Source organism: Musca autumnalis, unplaced genomic scaffold, assembly GCF_047663935.1.
Source record: "Musca autumnalis isolate F117 unplaced genomic scaffold, ASM4766393v1 scaffold_5, whole genome shotgun sequence".
NCBI lineage: Eukaryota > Metazoa > Arthropoda > Insecta > Diptera > Muscidae > Musca > Musca autumnalis.
The window spans coordinates 154,637,745-154,653,727 of record NW_027412088.1 but is presented as its reverse complement, the minus strand read 5'-3'; the positions used below and the strand labels follow the sequence as shown (position 1 = coordinate 154,653,727).

The 15,983-nt window shown below is 39.2% G+C and overlaps 1 protein-coding gene across 1 annotated transcript; it reads left to right on the top strand.

Moving 5' to 3' along the window:
* Positions 1–3,522: 3,522 nt before the first annotated feature.
* On the top strand, positions 3,523–4,023 carry LOC141405731 (protein PET100 homolog, mitochondrial). Its single transcript, XM_073990399.1, has one exon. It carries the CDS (start codon positions 3,637–3,639, stop codon positions 3,883–3,885), a length of 249 nt encoding a protein of 82 aa, XP_073846500.1. The 5' UTR covers positions 3,523–3,636; the 3' UTR covers positions 3,886–4,023.
* The last annotated feature ends 11,960 nt before the right edge of the window (positions 4,024–15,983 follow it).

The following is a 15,983-nucleotide window of genomic DNA, read 5'->3' as shown; positions in this document are numbered from 1 at the left end:
AGCAGAGCTATCTGAGGTGGTGGGAGCTTTTCCGGCCGGTATTTTGGTCGGAGCTCCTTCCTCAACAGCAGCCAGTCCTTTTGAGCCAGCAACATCGGCTGCGGCCGATGGTTGGGTAGCTGGTGCATCGGTTGGTCCAGAGTTCATACGGGTGGCTGCTTCCACTGAGGTCGAGGCCGACTCATCGTTGACTACAGTCGCTGGAATGACTGTGGTGTTCATTTCGTCATCCGATGAGCCGTCCTCGGCCCCAGTAGAATAGCCACCCTTACTGAGACGCAGGGCCAACGTCTGATCCAGTATCTCCAGGAGTTTCCGGCTTTGTTCAGCCAAACTGTCAGTGACAGCTCCCAGAGTGGGTACCTTAGGTCCGTCCCCTCCCGACACTACCGTCCCGTCAACCGTTGGCTGGGTTGCCCCAGACTTGGTATTAGATTTTAAATCTGAAGAATTGTCCTTAGGCATTGCATTGTTGTCATCAATCGGATTAGTTTTGGTTGTTTTTTTGTTTAAATTTTTGCTCTCCATACGTCATAGATTTAGTGGGGGAAGTGAGGTCCACCATGGCATAGCCCTCCTGTACCATGGCAAGGACATGACAACTAAGCCAATACTGCGTTGAGATGCCCAGGTATCAACGAGGCTCCGTTCTAATACAGTTGGTACCCTAACTGCAAACCTTAGAACACCGATGGGCACGGTTTGGCCTGACACCCCGGCGTTAGGGGGTCTCTAATAAGTAGGAGACCGCTACTTGGATAACCTTTGGTCGGTCACAGTTCCCCAACTAAACACTTCCAGGGTGTTGAGTGTGGAAACTGTGACCTTAAGCCCCCGCATCGCGTCAAGATTGTTATCCCTGGCGAGGGACTCTGATTTACTAACACATACATACATTTGTCGTTTGTCTCCCATCTGTCCATCATTTTTTCACATACAGTAAGGAAGACACATTTTTGGCATTTTTGTAAAAATAAGTGAGATAATAATTGAAATGTGTTGAAAGCAAAAGAACATGAACAAAACCAAAATATGTGAATGGAAAACAAAAAATGTCGATGATTTTTATTCAAAATTTTACAACTGTTTTTGCAGTTGTCGGGGCGCCTACGTCACACGAGCAAGTTGTGGGATTTTGACAATCAATACATTCAGTCAACTGTCCTGTCATTTGTAAACGCAGGGTAAGTGTATAGACAAATACAACACATGTTCAGGTTTTGCCAAGTGAAATGAAGAAGAAGTATACTAAAGGGCTGTTTACACCATCTATCAATGTCATATGAGCTGCCATTTCTTTCACCCATTCGACATTCTCTATGTTTGTCAAAATTGACGTCATCCATACAATTTTCAATTTGTGCGTTCATACCTGCAAGTGTTATTTTCGTATGACATAACCTAAAAATATAAAAACAGCTGTTTTTGTCATTATTTACATTTATTGTTGAGTTGCAATTTTGCGCAAATTTTAATTTTGGTTAAAGGAAACTGAATTGGTAGAATTGGTGTTTGGAGTTATAGAGGCATTCATGTTTTTGCCACCAAACAATCATTTCAAAAACTGCTTCTTTCGACCAATCGATCTGAAAATAACATTATAAACGCCATTTATTTACTTTACCGAATATTTAAATATATATACCTTTCCATTTTCTTTTTTAAAAGATTTTGTTTTTCATTTTTTGTTTGAGAATGTCAGAAAACAGCTGATAAATTTATGTTTACATACGAGAATGCCGTATCAAATAGAGCGCTCCCTAAATGAAAAAATTACATATGAGTTGCCAAATCATTTTGATAGATGAAAATTTTCATAGTGGTTACACTATGTGTACAACATTCGCAGGTAGAAAATTTGGCATCTCATACGACATTGATAGATGGTGTAAACAACCCTTAACCACCGCGCAACATAAAGGATAATTAAAAGACATAACAAAACAGAAAAGACAATAAAGCAAAGGAAAGAAACAAAAAAGAATAAAATGAAAATTCTTTTAATTTGTTTCGTCTAAAGGAAAGACTCATAAATGACTCCCTAAAGACTCATAAACAATTATAAATATGACTTAAAAAAGACTCGAAAAAGAGTCCCAAATAATCAACAAATCACCAATAAAGGATTGAACATAAAAACATTGTTCCACAACATCCCATACGGGACAAGGGAGACTTCTCTCATATCAATGAGTGCACCCCGATTCATATTTAGCTGAATGATATGGGACCTACTGTTTATCGCCGAGTCCGAACGGCGTGTCCTCAGACACCACTTATAGAGAAGTTTTTCAAGGCTGAAATACTCAGGAAATGTCGCCAACATTACTGAGGGGTATTTTGCCACCGTTGAAAAATGTTTGGTGTTGCTTGGCCGGGGAATCGAACCACCGACCTTCTGCGTGCAAGGCGGGCGTGCATACCATTGCACCACGGTGGCACCCAAAGGATTGAAATACGACTCAAAAAAGAAAGTTTAAAACCTGGGTTGGATCGTCTCGAAATTTTAAATTGTTTTTGTATATAATACAATTTATATAATATATACAATTTTTATTGTATATATCTTCTCTGATAAATTCTCCATTCAATTTATTAAATTTTTTAACTTGTGTGTATATTTTAAACTAATAACTTTTTTATCGCCGTTTTAATTTTTTTATTTCAAATTTGTAACGCCTTAACATAACATTTAGTGAAACAAGCCAACTAATAATCGTACATTACGTCACCACTAACCAACAGCAATAGCTCTCTCATAAGTAACGACTACTAGAGTTGTATAGTTCATGAACGAAATAGTTCAATTGAACGATTCATTGAAAAGAGCGTATGAACTAGATCAGTCGATATAGTTCATTATAGTTCAATAGTTCACTGAACTATAATCAGTCGGTGACCGTACGATCAACGAACGATTACAATCTAGTTCAACATGTCGTTCACAAATACATAATGTGACGGCGTCGTCTATGTTAAGGGATGCCTTCGTAATGTGATCAGTTTGTTTACATTTTGGATCAAGGTACATGGAATAGCTGTCCGAAAATTAAGATTTCTACAAAAACATACGACACATAACAGCTTACTTTATGGATAGAAAAAGGAAAAAAAATAAAAAGAAACACACACGCACAAAGCTTTTTCGCAATAACAATTTCTACACACACAACATAAGGTTTTTGCCTGCCACCTAAATGAAGGATGTTTTTTCTAAAATTAATTAATCTTTATTTAAGAATGCAATAAAACTATGTAAATGTAATATTTTTGTTATGGAGTAGTTGAATTATATTAGTCTTGTGTTTGTATTTGGTGTATGTATGCGTTTTCATCAAACGACCGATTAAGAGCCGGTGAACGATTTTGATCCGAATGATTGAACTGGACAGTGAACTATGAACTAGATTACTGACCTAGTTCAGTTTAAACAGCTGAGCTATTGAACTAAATCTTTCAATTGAACTAGATTGTACAACTCTAACGACTACTCAATTACTCATCAAACAGTTTATTTTCGATCTACAGATCCACTATTCTTTTTAATAAACAGCTGTTTTCCAATATCTCCCGGAAAAAATAAATGTAAATAACTCAAAATATTTCCACACAAAAACACATCCAAACAGTTTCACAATGGGCAGTTGGTCTTTAGAAGTCTTCAAAATGGCCATGTACATGACATTTCCCGTGGCCATGTTTCACATCTTCAATCAGCCGGGATATTTCGAAGAATGGGTGACGAAAAAGAAACGTGAATTGTATCCTCCGGAAAGTTTGGGTCATCGTGAGACACTGCAACAGGCCATTAAGGAACATCGTGAAAAACAAGATCAGAAATTCTTGAAAGCCTTGGAAGATATTGAAAAGAAGCAAGCGTCATAGATTGTAAGGCGTTTGGAAAGGAAGAAGAGATAGAGGAAGTTATTTTGTTTTAATTTATAATTCATTTTGTTATTATATAAGAAAATATGTTTGTTTAATGGATAACAACAATAAAAACAAAATGATTTGTTTACGAAATATTGGATGTGGATATTTAAGAAGATTTAGTCTTGCCCTGTAAAAATGGATATGTAAGTTGGGAAGATAACCAAGACTTGAAAAATAAACGGGTCTGTATACTTAATTGTGTGTAATCAATTTGGTACAATTGGCGTGGTAGGTAGAAGGAGGTATGATAGATTAAGCATGCTTTTAACCTATTACAATTGTTTTGAAGGAATGGAACATACGACATGATACACTCCACGTCAGTAGAATAGAACACCTAAATTTCTGTTAATGTTAGCTTATTTATCCCAAAGCGAATGAATCTACATTTTTAATCTTGTAAGGATTTAAAGCCTATGACGTTTCGTATCAAACATAGAAAAAATTATGTTTCTAGCTTTTCGCGAAAAGATTTTCTGATAATTTTTCCGATAGTACTATGAAAAATAGACATTTATTTTCTGTCATCAGGATAGAACAGTCATTTTATTTTCGCGAATTGTGGAGATATTAACCCCGAATTTTCTTTCAGTCGATAAAGCGGGGCTTTCTAATCATTTTTCACCAAGGGTAAGTGCACCTAATGTCGGCATGTACCAGTAGTCGGCACCTTTTGAATTTGAACTCAAATAACTGAAAATTGAGAAAACAAAATAGGAAAATATTCTAAAAAATGCTTTAACAATATTGTCAGCTAACTTTATATAAAATTTCATTGAGCTAGGACCAATTTTTATATCGAAATTTAAGTTTTTGTCAGTGAAGGTTTTTCACCACAACCGAAAATGCATGTTTCTTAAGAAAAAAATTGTGGAGATGTTAATCTTATAAGCTTTGTAATTATTTTAAAATGAAGAAATTTCCACAACATTTTTGTTATATAGGTAGGTAACAGTTAGAAGAACACTTTAGAAAAAGAAATTTTTAAAAAATATTTATAATTTTGCAATTTTTGCTGATGCCGACTTTAGGGACAAAAAAATATAAAATTTGCCTGAAGTCGGCATGGGGTTATAAACATTGGTTTTTATCGATTACGTTTAGCTAAAAATTATAAAAAATACTAAATAAATACTTTAAAGGCTAATTAATAAAAAAATTGTTTCAATTTGAAAGGAACTTTAGCGATTTTAAGCAATATTAGCCATGATTTGAAGTACGTACGTTGTGGGTGCCGACAACTGGGTAATAGATGCCGACTATTGGTACGAACTAATTTATTTAAACAATATGTTTAAATTTCCTTATTATATTATAAGTAAAATCAATAGAAATGTATATAATAAACTAGAAATGTATAAATAACTAATGCTTAAGCTATTGTTCTTTCAAATATTTAAGAAAAAATATAAAGTATGCATTTTTTCTTTATTTAAATATAACATGCCGACTACTGGATCATATCATGCCGACTATTGGCAACAAAAACAATATTTCACAAAAATTGTAATTTTTGCATGTTGAGCAGAAATAATCAAAAAAATTGTTTATATAATCTAAAACTACACAAAATAACGAATCATAACAACTTAAATGCAAATTGATTGGACATTTAGACTCGGAATTACATACGGCTAAAGATACGAGAATCCTTAAAGTGCCGACTACTGGTGCACTTACCCAATAAAACCATAAAAATAATTCCGCGGACGCCGAATTAACAGCGTAAACGGGTTTAAATTGACAGCCCAGCAAAATGTTTGTAGCCAAAGAAGTAGTTGAATCATGAGTGCAACCCAGCAAAATTTATTTGAAGTTGTTCTATGTGAAGTAGTGATTGAATAGCTTTTTTAGAAGCAGTCCACGCAGAGTCATGAAAAATGCAATCCGTTCTTCATATTTTGACAATGTCCGATTTGAATCCATTTCATAAAATTTTCACATTTTAGCAATGCTTACATTTCTAATAACTTTTTGCAAATAAAATTCTTAACAACACAAACAATTTATTTTATGGCATTTTAATTACTAAGCAAAATGTTTGTATCCAAAAAGATAATCATAGGTGCAAGGAATATCAGACTGCATATTTGTTTGTAGCCAAAAAAGTAGTTGAATCATGAGTGCAAGTGACTACGTCTTTTTACGTGAAAGAAGTCATGATTTTTACAAGGGCATGGTGCAGCTAGGATGCTATCAATTTTAGATGTTTATCACCTATTTTGCATGACTCCATGCAAGAAGGGTTTTAAGATGTTTTTGGGTATTTTTGAGCAATAAAAGGTAACTTTCTAGAATAAAGGTACTTGATTCTTATTTGCACTCAGTCGCTTTTTAAAATGATTTATTTGAAATATTCCATTATTTTATATTCATTATACAGTTAGTCAACTTAATTATTGCAAAACCAAAATTATTACAAAATTTAAAATAAAACATCATTTTATTGATATAAATAAATATCATTTTTAATATTTTTGTTAACAGTATAATTCTTACAGATGTTAATTAATATAATAAAATAAAAAGAAGCTAAATTTTACTAAACATTTTCTTATAATTAACAAAAATGAGGACAACTCATTATGTGCACTGTCAACTAAAGAATTGCAAAAATCACAATTTTTCAGTCTTTCACGGTATTTTCGAAAAGTTTGTTCTAATATTTCGTATGTCCACCTTTGGCATCAAAAACAGCTTGAAAACGTATCTGAATTTAATAAATAAGTTTCGGAATGTCATATTCTAATGGTATTTTTTGCCATTCTTCTTTATTGCATTTTATTTAGTCCCTCAGGTTCGTGGGCGGCCTATTCCCGACTTTTTTCTTCAGGTTTACCCATGAATTGTCGATGGGGTTAATATCTAGACATTGGAACGGGGTGTAATTGACTGTGGTACAGTTGTATAACAACCAAGTCCTACATAAATTAGATTTATGCTTAGGGGCACTGTCTTGGTAGTACTTATATTGTAATTTGATTGATTTTTCAGGGCCAACAGGCCTAAATTTTTTGACGCTTTGGGTTAAATTATGTTTTGAAACATCTAAATAAACTTCCTCTGTCATTGTTTCCTCCAAAATCTGGATGTAACCAATGCCACTGCTTGGTATACAACCCCATACCATAATTTATATTTTTTCCGAAATTTACGGTATGTATTAAATTCTTGTTTTCCATGGCTGTAAGGGGTTTTCGCAACACTTTTTGAGACCCATCGTGATAGTACAGCATAATTTGAATCTCATCAGAAAATATAACGTCATGCCGATACTAAAGATGCCGTGAAAACTTGTCTGTAACAAGTCTGAATAGTGTCTATATATTGTGCTGGGAGGGCAATGGTTTTTACCTAGTCACTCGTGATGAGTGTTTGTTATTTGGTAGCACTTTTCTGACTTTTCCATGTGACACACTTACTCCAAAATCAATTTTAATTAAAAAATGCAAATCTTCTGGTGCTGCTTTGGGCTCCTTCCTCAATTTCTTTACTCATTCTCCTGTCAATTCGTGTGGTTACTATTTTGGGCCTGCCATGTAACGCCTTCAGTTTGAGCCTGGCTTCTTTCTCGGTGCGGTATATGATGTTTTATACACTTCTCAGCTTGCGAGAGGTGACTTTATAGATTTCTCTTTCGGATTTACCATTATTATAATTCGAATATACCAAATGTAGCATGATTTCTGAAACCGTTTACCTGACTTTCACTTCTTCTAAATATACTGTCTATGTTACACACAAAAAAAAAATTAATTTCTGATCAAAAATTATGGATCTACATGTCCACATACCATAAAAGTCATACAAATCGTTTATTTGAAAAAATCGCGGGAAAATCCCACGATTTTATTGCACATTCATTCATTTTGCAATTATTTAGTTGACACCATAAAAACCAGGTATCTATCCTTTTTACCAGTTGTTTTTGTTATTTCCGGCCGATTGCTGCATTTATTGGGTTGATGTTGTCATTTACAAGTAAATCAACAGATATTTACAAAAAGCCCAACGTTTTTGTAAGAATTTCTTGTAGTAATTCCTAATTAAACATCTAAATTTTTAAAAATTCATCGTTTGCAATAATATAGTTGACTAACTGTATTTCAATTCCATTAAGATTATCGAACTATTATGATACTACTATTTTTTCAAACAAAACATGAGTTTGGTAGTAATTTGAACGAAAGAGGCCATAAATATTAATTATAAGTTACCACAGCTCTTTTAAATACTTTTTCCAAATGGCGCTGAGGTCTCAAATCAGTGAAAATCCTCGCTTAATAGATGTTAACTTCTCCCATATCCTCAAAATGCTTGCTTGCGAATCAATTTTTAAACGAATCGAAAAATCAATTCAAAATACATTCCATGGAATGTATATTTATTCACTACAAAGAACTAACGCAAAATGTGTACTTAAGAAGCATATTAGACAGTATCCTCACTGCACCATGCCCTTGTAAAAATCATGACTTCTTTCACGTAAAAAGATGTAGTCCGAAATCACTTCCCAGCAAAATGTTTGTAGCCAAAGAAGTAGTTGAATCATGAGTGCAAGTGATTTCGGACTACATCTTTTTACTTGAAAGAAGTCGCAAGCAAGCATTTTGAGGATATGGGAGAAGTTAACATCTATTAATCGAGGATTTTCACTGATTTGAGACCTCAGCGCCATTTGGAAAAAGTATTTAAAAGAGCTGTGGTAACTTATAATTAATATTTATGGTCTCTTTCGTTCAAATTACTACCAAACTCATGTTTTGTTTGAAAAAATAGTAGTATGATAATAGTTCGATAATCTTAATGGAACTGAATTATAATGAATATAAAATAATGGAATATTTCAAATAAACCATTTTAAAAAGCGACTGAGTGCAAATAAAAATCAAGTACCTTTATTCTAGAAAGTTACCTTTTATTGCTCAAAAATACCCAAAAACATCTTAAAACCCTTCTTGCATAGAGTCATGCAAAATAGGTGATAAACATCTAAAATTGATAGCATCCTAGCTGCACCATGCCCTTGTAAAAATCATGACTTCTTTCACGTAAAAAGACGTAGTCACTTGCACTCATGATTCAACTACTTTTTTGGCTACAAACAAATATGCAGTCTGATATTCCTTGCACCTATGATTATCTTTTTGGATACAAACATTTTGCTGAGTAATTAAAATGCCATAAAATAAATTGTTTATTGCGTTGTTAAGAATTTTATTTGCAAAAAGTTATTAGAAATGTAAGCATTGCTAAAATGTGAAAATTTTATGAAATGCATTCAAATCGGACACTGTCAAAATATGAAGAACGGATTGCATTTTTCATGACTCTGCGTGGACTGCTTCTAAAAAAGCTATTCAATCACTACTTCACATAGAACAACTTCAAATAAATTTTGCTGGGAGATAATGGAAACATCTCGGAATATCAATAAGAGTCGCGCAGTTGTGTCATATTTCCTCACAATAAGATAGAATATGACACAGACAACCTCGACGGATACATTCGAGTGCTGCGGATGCTGATAACATGGAAAATGTTCAAAATAAGTATGAAAAACGTCAAAACTTCTTATAAAAACCTTGATGTTTTCTTCAATAAAATGATTTTTCCGCGAACAAGTCTGCCGTTTAAAGGTTTGGACATGTGCTCCATATTTAGAGGAAGATAATCTGATATGAAAACATCCGCTATTTTAATACACTGAGCGAAATTTTAGCACATTTTTCAAATTGAACACACCCTTTGGATTTTGCATTTTATATGTGTTCTTATATCGGCGTCCGCGACTGTTCTCAATAGCGTTATGTTCCATTAATAATGGACCAGGTTATGCTCTCCATACCGGATTTTACGAATTAGTCGTTTTTTTAATTGAACTCGCATATGTAAAAGCCCCGTTTTCGCGGGAAAACACAGTCATGGAAATTGAGGTTTGAGGTTGCGTAAGTTGCTTTTAAAAAGTACTACAATTTCGCTCAATGTATAAAAACCCGGTTGTTTTCATATCAAATTATCTTCCTCTAAATATGGAGCACATGTCCAAACCTTTAAACGGCAGACTTGTTCGCGGAAAAATCATTTTATTGAAGAAAACATCAAGGTTTTTATAAGAAGTTTTGACGTTTTTCATACTTATTTTGAACATTTTCCACGGGGATAACAATCTTGAAGCGATGTGGGGGCTTAAGTGTGCTTCCTTATCCTTTCTGACCGGACAATGCAACTCTAGAAGCATATTCTGCTTTTAGACACATTGACTGTGCTCATAGGAAGTTGTGCACGACTAAAGGTTATCCCAGGTCTCTGATCCTCCACCTCAAGGAAGATCCCCTAACACCGGGGTGTTAAGCGACCTCGTGCCTATCGGTGTTCTAAGGTTTGCAGTTAGGGTACCAACTGTATTCGAACGGAGCCTCGCTTGATACCTGGGCACCTCAGCGAGTAGTTAGCGCCTCAGTCATGGTAGTGGAGGGCTATGCCATGGCTGTACTCAGCTCCCCCATTACCGTCAATTTCTCATGGAAAATTCAATCTTTAATAAAACCCCAAACAACAACAATCCCGAATCATCAACATTACCGACCCTTGCTTCGAACCCGGACAATGCCGCACCTCGTGCGAACACCCAACCCCTGGGCGGGGACGTCAACAAACCGACAGTGGACAGTGTAAACGACGCCATCAATAAGCAGAACAGGGAATTGCTCGAGCTCCTGGGGGACAGTGAGAGTCTCCGACTCAGTCAGGAGAGCCCCCCTCCATGGGACTGGGAGAGTTGGGAGGATGATGAGATGGATATTACAATTATCCCATCTCAATCATCCACCGCTACTCTCTCTCGTGCTTTGGAGAGCTCCAACCTAACGGTCGAGGCTCCCTCTCCTTCAGGGGCTAAACTGTCGGTCGGTTCCGACAAACCAACCCTGAACAGGCAAGACGCCTTGGTTGAGGATGCTGTGGAGGAGGATACGTCAACGGCCTCTCCCATGTCTCCCTCTACCAGAGCCAATAAATCTCGGCAGAAGAAGGACAGGTATAACTACCGGAGAGCCATCTACTACTGTCGAAGATTTATTGGCAAGGACCCATCCGAGGTGACCCCGTCGGAATTTAGGGAAATTGACCTGAAGATCAGATTTGTGAGGCGTTTCGAAAAGAAATACCCTCACTTTGAAAAGATCTCCCTGCCAATTGACCAGATCCCGACCCCTGTGGAGGCTGCAGTTTCCAGCTCAGCGGCTGAGAAAAAGGCAACCTCTATGGGGAAAACCACAAAACCAGTGCTGTCAATCTGCTCTAATCCCTTGCGAGCGTCTGTGACGACCGCGGCAGGATTGGACAGGTCGACTCCACTGGCCCCGAAGACTACGGAGCGTAAGGGAAACACTGGTGTGATCCCTTCCGTTTCGAAGTTGGTGCAGGGTAAAGTGCAGCCACCAGCTAGACAACCGCCAAAGGTACCGCCTATGCCGAGTGTCTTGCCAGTGTCTGCCACTGTACCTGCCGGGGTAAAGAAGGGTGTAGATCCAGTAGGGGCGACGAACTTACAGTTGACTGGACAACAGACAACTGTAAGGTCGTCGACACCTACTGGAGCTCATTCTTCTGATGTAAAGAGAGGTGCTGGCAGTGGGAGTGGCCATGGGGTTGTAGCGGATGACGGACCATCGACCTCAAAACAGAGCGAAGACATCTGCGCAGGAATGCGTCAAGAGGGTCCGATCTTCTGAGGATCCGCATCCTGTTGCTAAGAGGGTGGTGGATCGTTGTCCGAGCAACCACATGGGAACTCTCTCACAGGGGACGACCGGTCAGGGGAGGTCTGAGGGGGCTCAACCTGGGAAGGCTAGTAAAGCCGACCCAGGTAAGTCATACCCACGGTCTTCCAAGGACAAGGCCTCGATGTCAGTCAACCGGGAAGGCGTGATCGCCCCGGAGAATCTCCGGGTGGCGATAATTGACAAGGCTGATCTGGATGGGAGGATCAGCGATTCGCACTGGATTGCAGTGGAACGCCTGTTGAGAGAGGCTATCACCTCTGATGAGGTTGACGCCAGTAAGACCGGCTTCGGCAGAGCAGTCATCCAAAGGGGAATCATAATTCTCTATTGTCAGGATGAGGAGTCAAGAGACTTTCTCGTCCAACTAATAGGGGATTCTGGTGACCTCTGGGAAGGCTGTAAGCTAGTTGCTGTCCCTGTTGAGGAGATTCCCAGGAGGATCGTGGCCACTACGTGGGTGCCGCCTCCTGACTCTGAAGCAGAGGGAGTGGTTAAGATGCTGCGGAAGCAAAACAGAGGTCTTTCGGTAGACGGCTGGAGGCTTTTGAAGCGCTTCAGGGAGAGAGACGGCATGGTGATGCGTTTCACCATAGACAGTGAGAGTGCTGAGTACATCAGAGACTGTGGGGGAGTGCTGTACTTCGGTTCCGGTTCTCGGGGTCACAGTAAGGTTGTTCAGCAGCATGGTCTCAAGGTGTTGCAGATTAATCTGCACCACTGTAAGGCCGCAGCTGCTGAACTCCTTCTCTCCCTCACAGACTCTGCTGTGGATATTGCTTTGGTCCAGGAATCCTATTTATATAAAAATAGGGTTTCTGGGCTAAACAATAAGCACTTTTCACTATTCCACGCGAATAATGGAGATAAAGTAAGAACTTGTATTGTAGCTAGAAAAAGTTTAAATCTTATTCAACTCTACAATTACAGTGATGGTGATACGACTGTGGTGAGACTAGACGAGGTTACCGGTAGGGCTTTAGTCTTGGCCTCAGTCTATATGCCCGACCCACCTAGCGAATTGGTGCGCAAACTTGCGGAGGATACGGCGGGCAGTTGCAGATTGGTGATGGGCTGTGATGCAAATGCTCACCACTTTCACTGGGGAAGCAGAGATACCAATACGAGGGGTGAGTCCATATTCGATTTTATTTTAGTTTATAATCTGAGAGTATGCAACAGGGGTGACACTGCCACCTTTCATAATAGGGTAAGGGAGGAGGTCTTAGACATCACTCTTACAAATATGAAAGATACTTCCATAATGGACTGGAGAGTATCGAATGAGTGTTCTTTTTCAGATCACAGGGCGATACACTTTCGAGTGCATTATGGAGGTAAAAGGCAACCACCTCATAGGAATCCAAGGAGAACAAGCTGGGAAATCTACAACTCCCTTGTTTCCCCGAGGTTGTGCGAGTTCCCCGAACCACGTACAACGGAGGAAATAGATGGCCAAGTTGAAGATCTCACGCGTGTCCTCCTGTGTTGCTATGAGAAGTCCTGCCCATTAACTTATCCTGGTAGGAGAACACAACCAGTTTGGTGGAATAAGGAGCTGGCTAAGCTTAGGAAAAGTTATAGGAAAGCATATAATAAAGCTAACAGAACAAAGTCTGACACCGACTGGAACCTCTATAAGGAGAGTTTCAATCTGTATAAGAGTGAAATCAGGAAAGCTAAAAGGGACTCGTGGAAAAGCTTCAGTGAGTCGATAGAAGGGGTTAATGCAGCGGCAAGATTCCGTAAGGTGATCTCGAAGGACCCAAAACCCTTCGGGAGCATCAAACGGGATGACGGTACCTGGACTAACTCCGCTCTGGAGACTTTAGATCTGCTGACAGGAACACACTTCCCTGGGAGTGAGGATGCCAGCTCGAGTGCACCGGGTGTGTATGAAAGCAGGAACCGCACGCCCGAGGAGGTGGCTCCTGTCAACAGATTAATAAGCTATCCCAAAATCTCATGGGCGATAAGTACTTTTCAGCCATATAAGTCGCCTGGACCTGATGGTGTCATTCCAGCGATGCTTCAGAATGCACCGGCTGTGCGGATAACCACCCTTCAGAAGATTTTTAAGGCATGTTTACTACTATCGCACATTCCGGCACTATGGAAAGAGGTGACAGTGACCTATATTCCCAAAGCTGGGAAACCAAGTCACTCGCTGCCTAAAGACTATAGGCCGATTAGTCTTTCCTCCTTTCTCTTAAAGACTTTGGAAAGGTTGTTAGACTTAGAAATTAGAACTTTCTTCAGCAGTGACCTTATAAGCAATTCGCAACATGGAGTGCGATGGAGTGCAGTTGACTCTCTCTACAGAGGCGAAATACCTGGGTGTGATTCTTGACCATCAGCTTAGATGGAAAAGGAACACAGAGGAGCGCGCTAAAAGGGGTCTAATTGCACTCTATTCTTGCAAGAAATCGATAGGTAAGAGTTGGGGTCTGAGACCAAATGTCGTACATTGGTTGTTCTCGACAGTGGTATGCGCCATTTTGACCTATGGGTGTCTTGTTTGGTGGCAGGCCCTGAATAGTAAGTCAAATCTATCTAGATTAGCTAGTGTGCAAAGATCTGCTTCAGTACTTATTACGGGGGCAATGAAGAGCACCCCTCAAGCAGCACTGAGTGCAATACTGAACATCCAGCCTCTGGATGTTTCTGTTCAGTATCTAGCATCCCGTAGTGCCTTGAGGCTCATGGAGCTTAATCTATGGCGTTCTTCAGGGTCTGGACATGCTAGCATTTTACATCTTAGCAGTCAGATCGAATTACGTGACGGAGGGTCTGTAACAGACTACATCTCGCCTTCGCTGGACTTTGACGCAGCGGAGGTCTATATCCCTGACAGAAGTGATTGGGAGCATGGCAGGCCACTACCCGATAGCCTCTCCATCTTTACTGATGGCTCTAAGATGGTCGAAGGTACTGGTGCGGGGGTGTACTGCGAGGAGCTGAACGTTACACGCTCTTATAAGCTTAATACGAATTGCAGTGTTTTTCAAGCGGAGGTCTTTGCAGTATTGAAGGCCTTAGAATTAATAGTAGGACTGACGGACGAAACAGGTAGGGCAGTTACGATCTACGTAGATAGTCAGGCCGCCCGTAAGGCGCTAAGGTCGTACACTATTAAATCTAGGATTTTTCAAAACTGTAGGTCCTTATTAAAAACATGTAATTTACGCGTTAGGCTATGCTGGGTACCAGGGCACTGTAATGTTGAGGGAAACGAGATTGTTGACGAACTAGCAAGACGTGGCTCCCAGTCCTCTAACCTCGTGGTGGAGGACTACGTTAAACCACCGCTTTGTTACTTCCTCGGCAAGCTTAGCCAGTTCTACGCAGAGAAAACCGAAAGGATATGGCAGGACGTACCTGGCTGTAAGGTATCAAAGTCAATCTGGCCGGCAATCTCGAGGCGTAGAACTGCGTCCCTTCTCTCACTTTGCAAGTCGGAGATCAGGACCGCCACAGGAGTCATAACTGGCCACTGTGGCATTAGATCTATGACATGCAAGTGGGATGGCAACAGCATTGAGTACTGTAGGCTATGTGAGGATGAGGAGGAAACGGAGACAATTGAGCACCTTCTATGTAAATGTCCTAGACTAACTGTCAAAAGGCATTTATTTTTTGGTGTACATGTGATTGAATCTCTTTCCTACTTCTCTTCTGTCAACCCAAAAATTCTGGTAGCGTTCTGCAAGAGCCTTAAGTGGCTCTGGGGCAGGTCAGTGCAGACTTAATTTGCATCCGTATGTAGTATATCTATATCTACATGTATATACATATATCTATATCTATATTTTCCTTTACTTTGATTTACTCTCCATCCACCTTTTGACTATTACTAATTACTTTATTTTCTTCTTCCTCCTCTCATCTATTCTGTACATTTCCATTCCTCCTTCCTATCCAAACCTCCTACCTAACCAACCATCTCCCAACACATAGCATTGGAACCCCCACATCACCAACACTGCTCTTGGCAAACCAAATTATCACAATAAATCAAACACAATAACCGGATACATCTAATCATCACAACACAGAAACTTAACTACATCACAACAACCATACCATCAATCACCAACAACCGCACCATCAATCACCAACAACAACAATAGTCTGGATGATCACAATGGACCTCAAGGTCTCCGAGTGTCGGCATGGCAGTCACGCATCCTAAACCTAACCTAACCTTCCACGTTATCAGCACCCGCAGCACTCGAATGTATCCGTCGAGGTTGTCTGTGTCATATT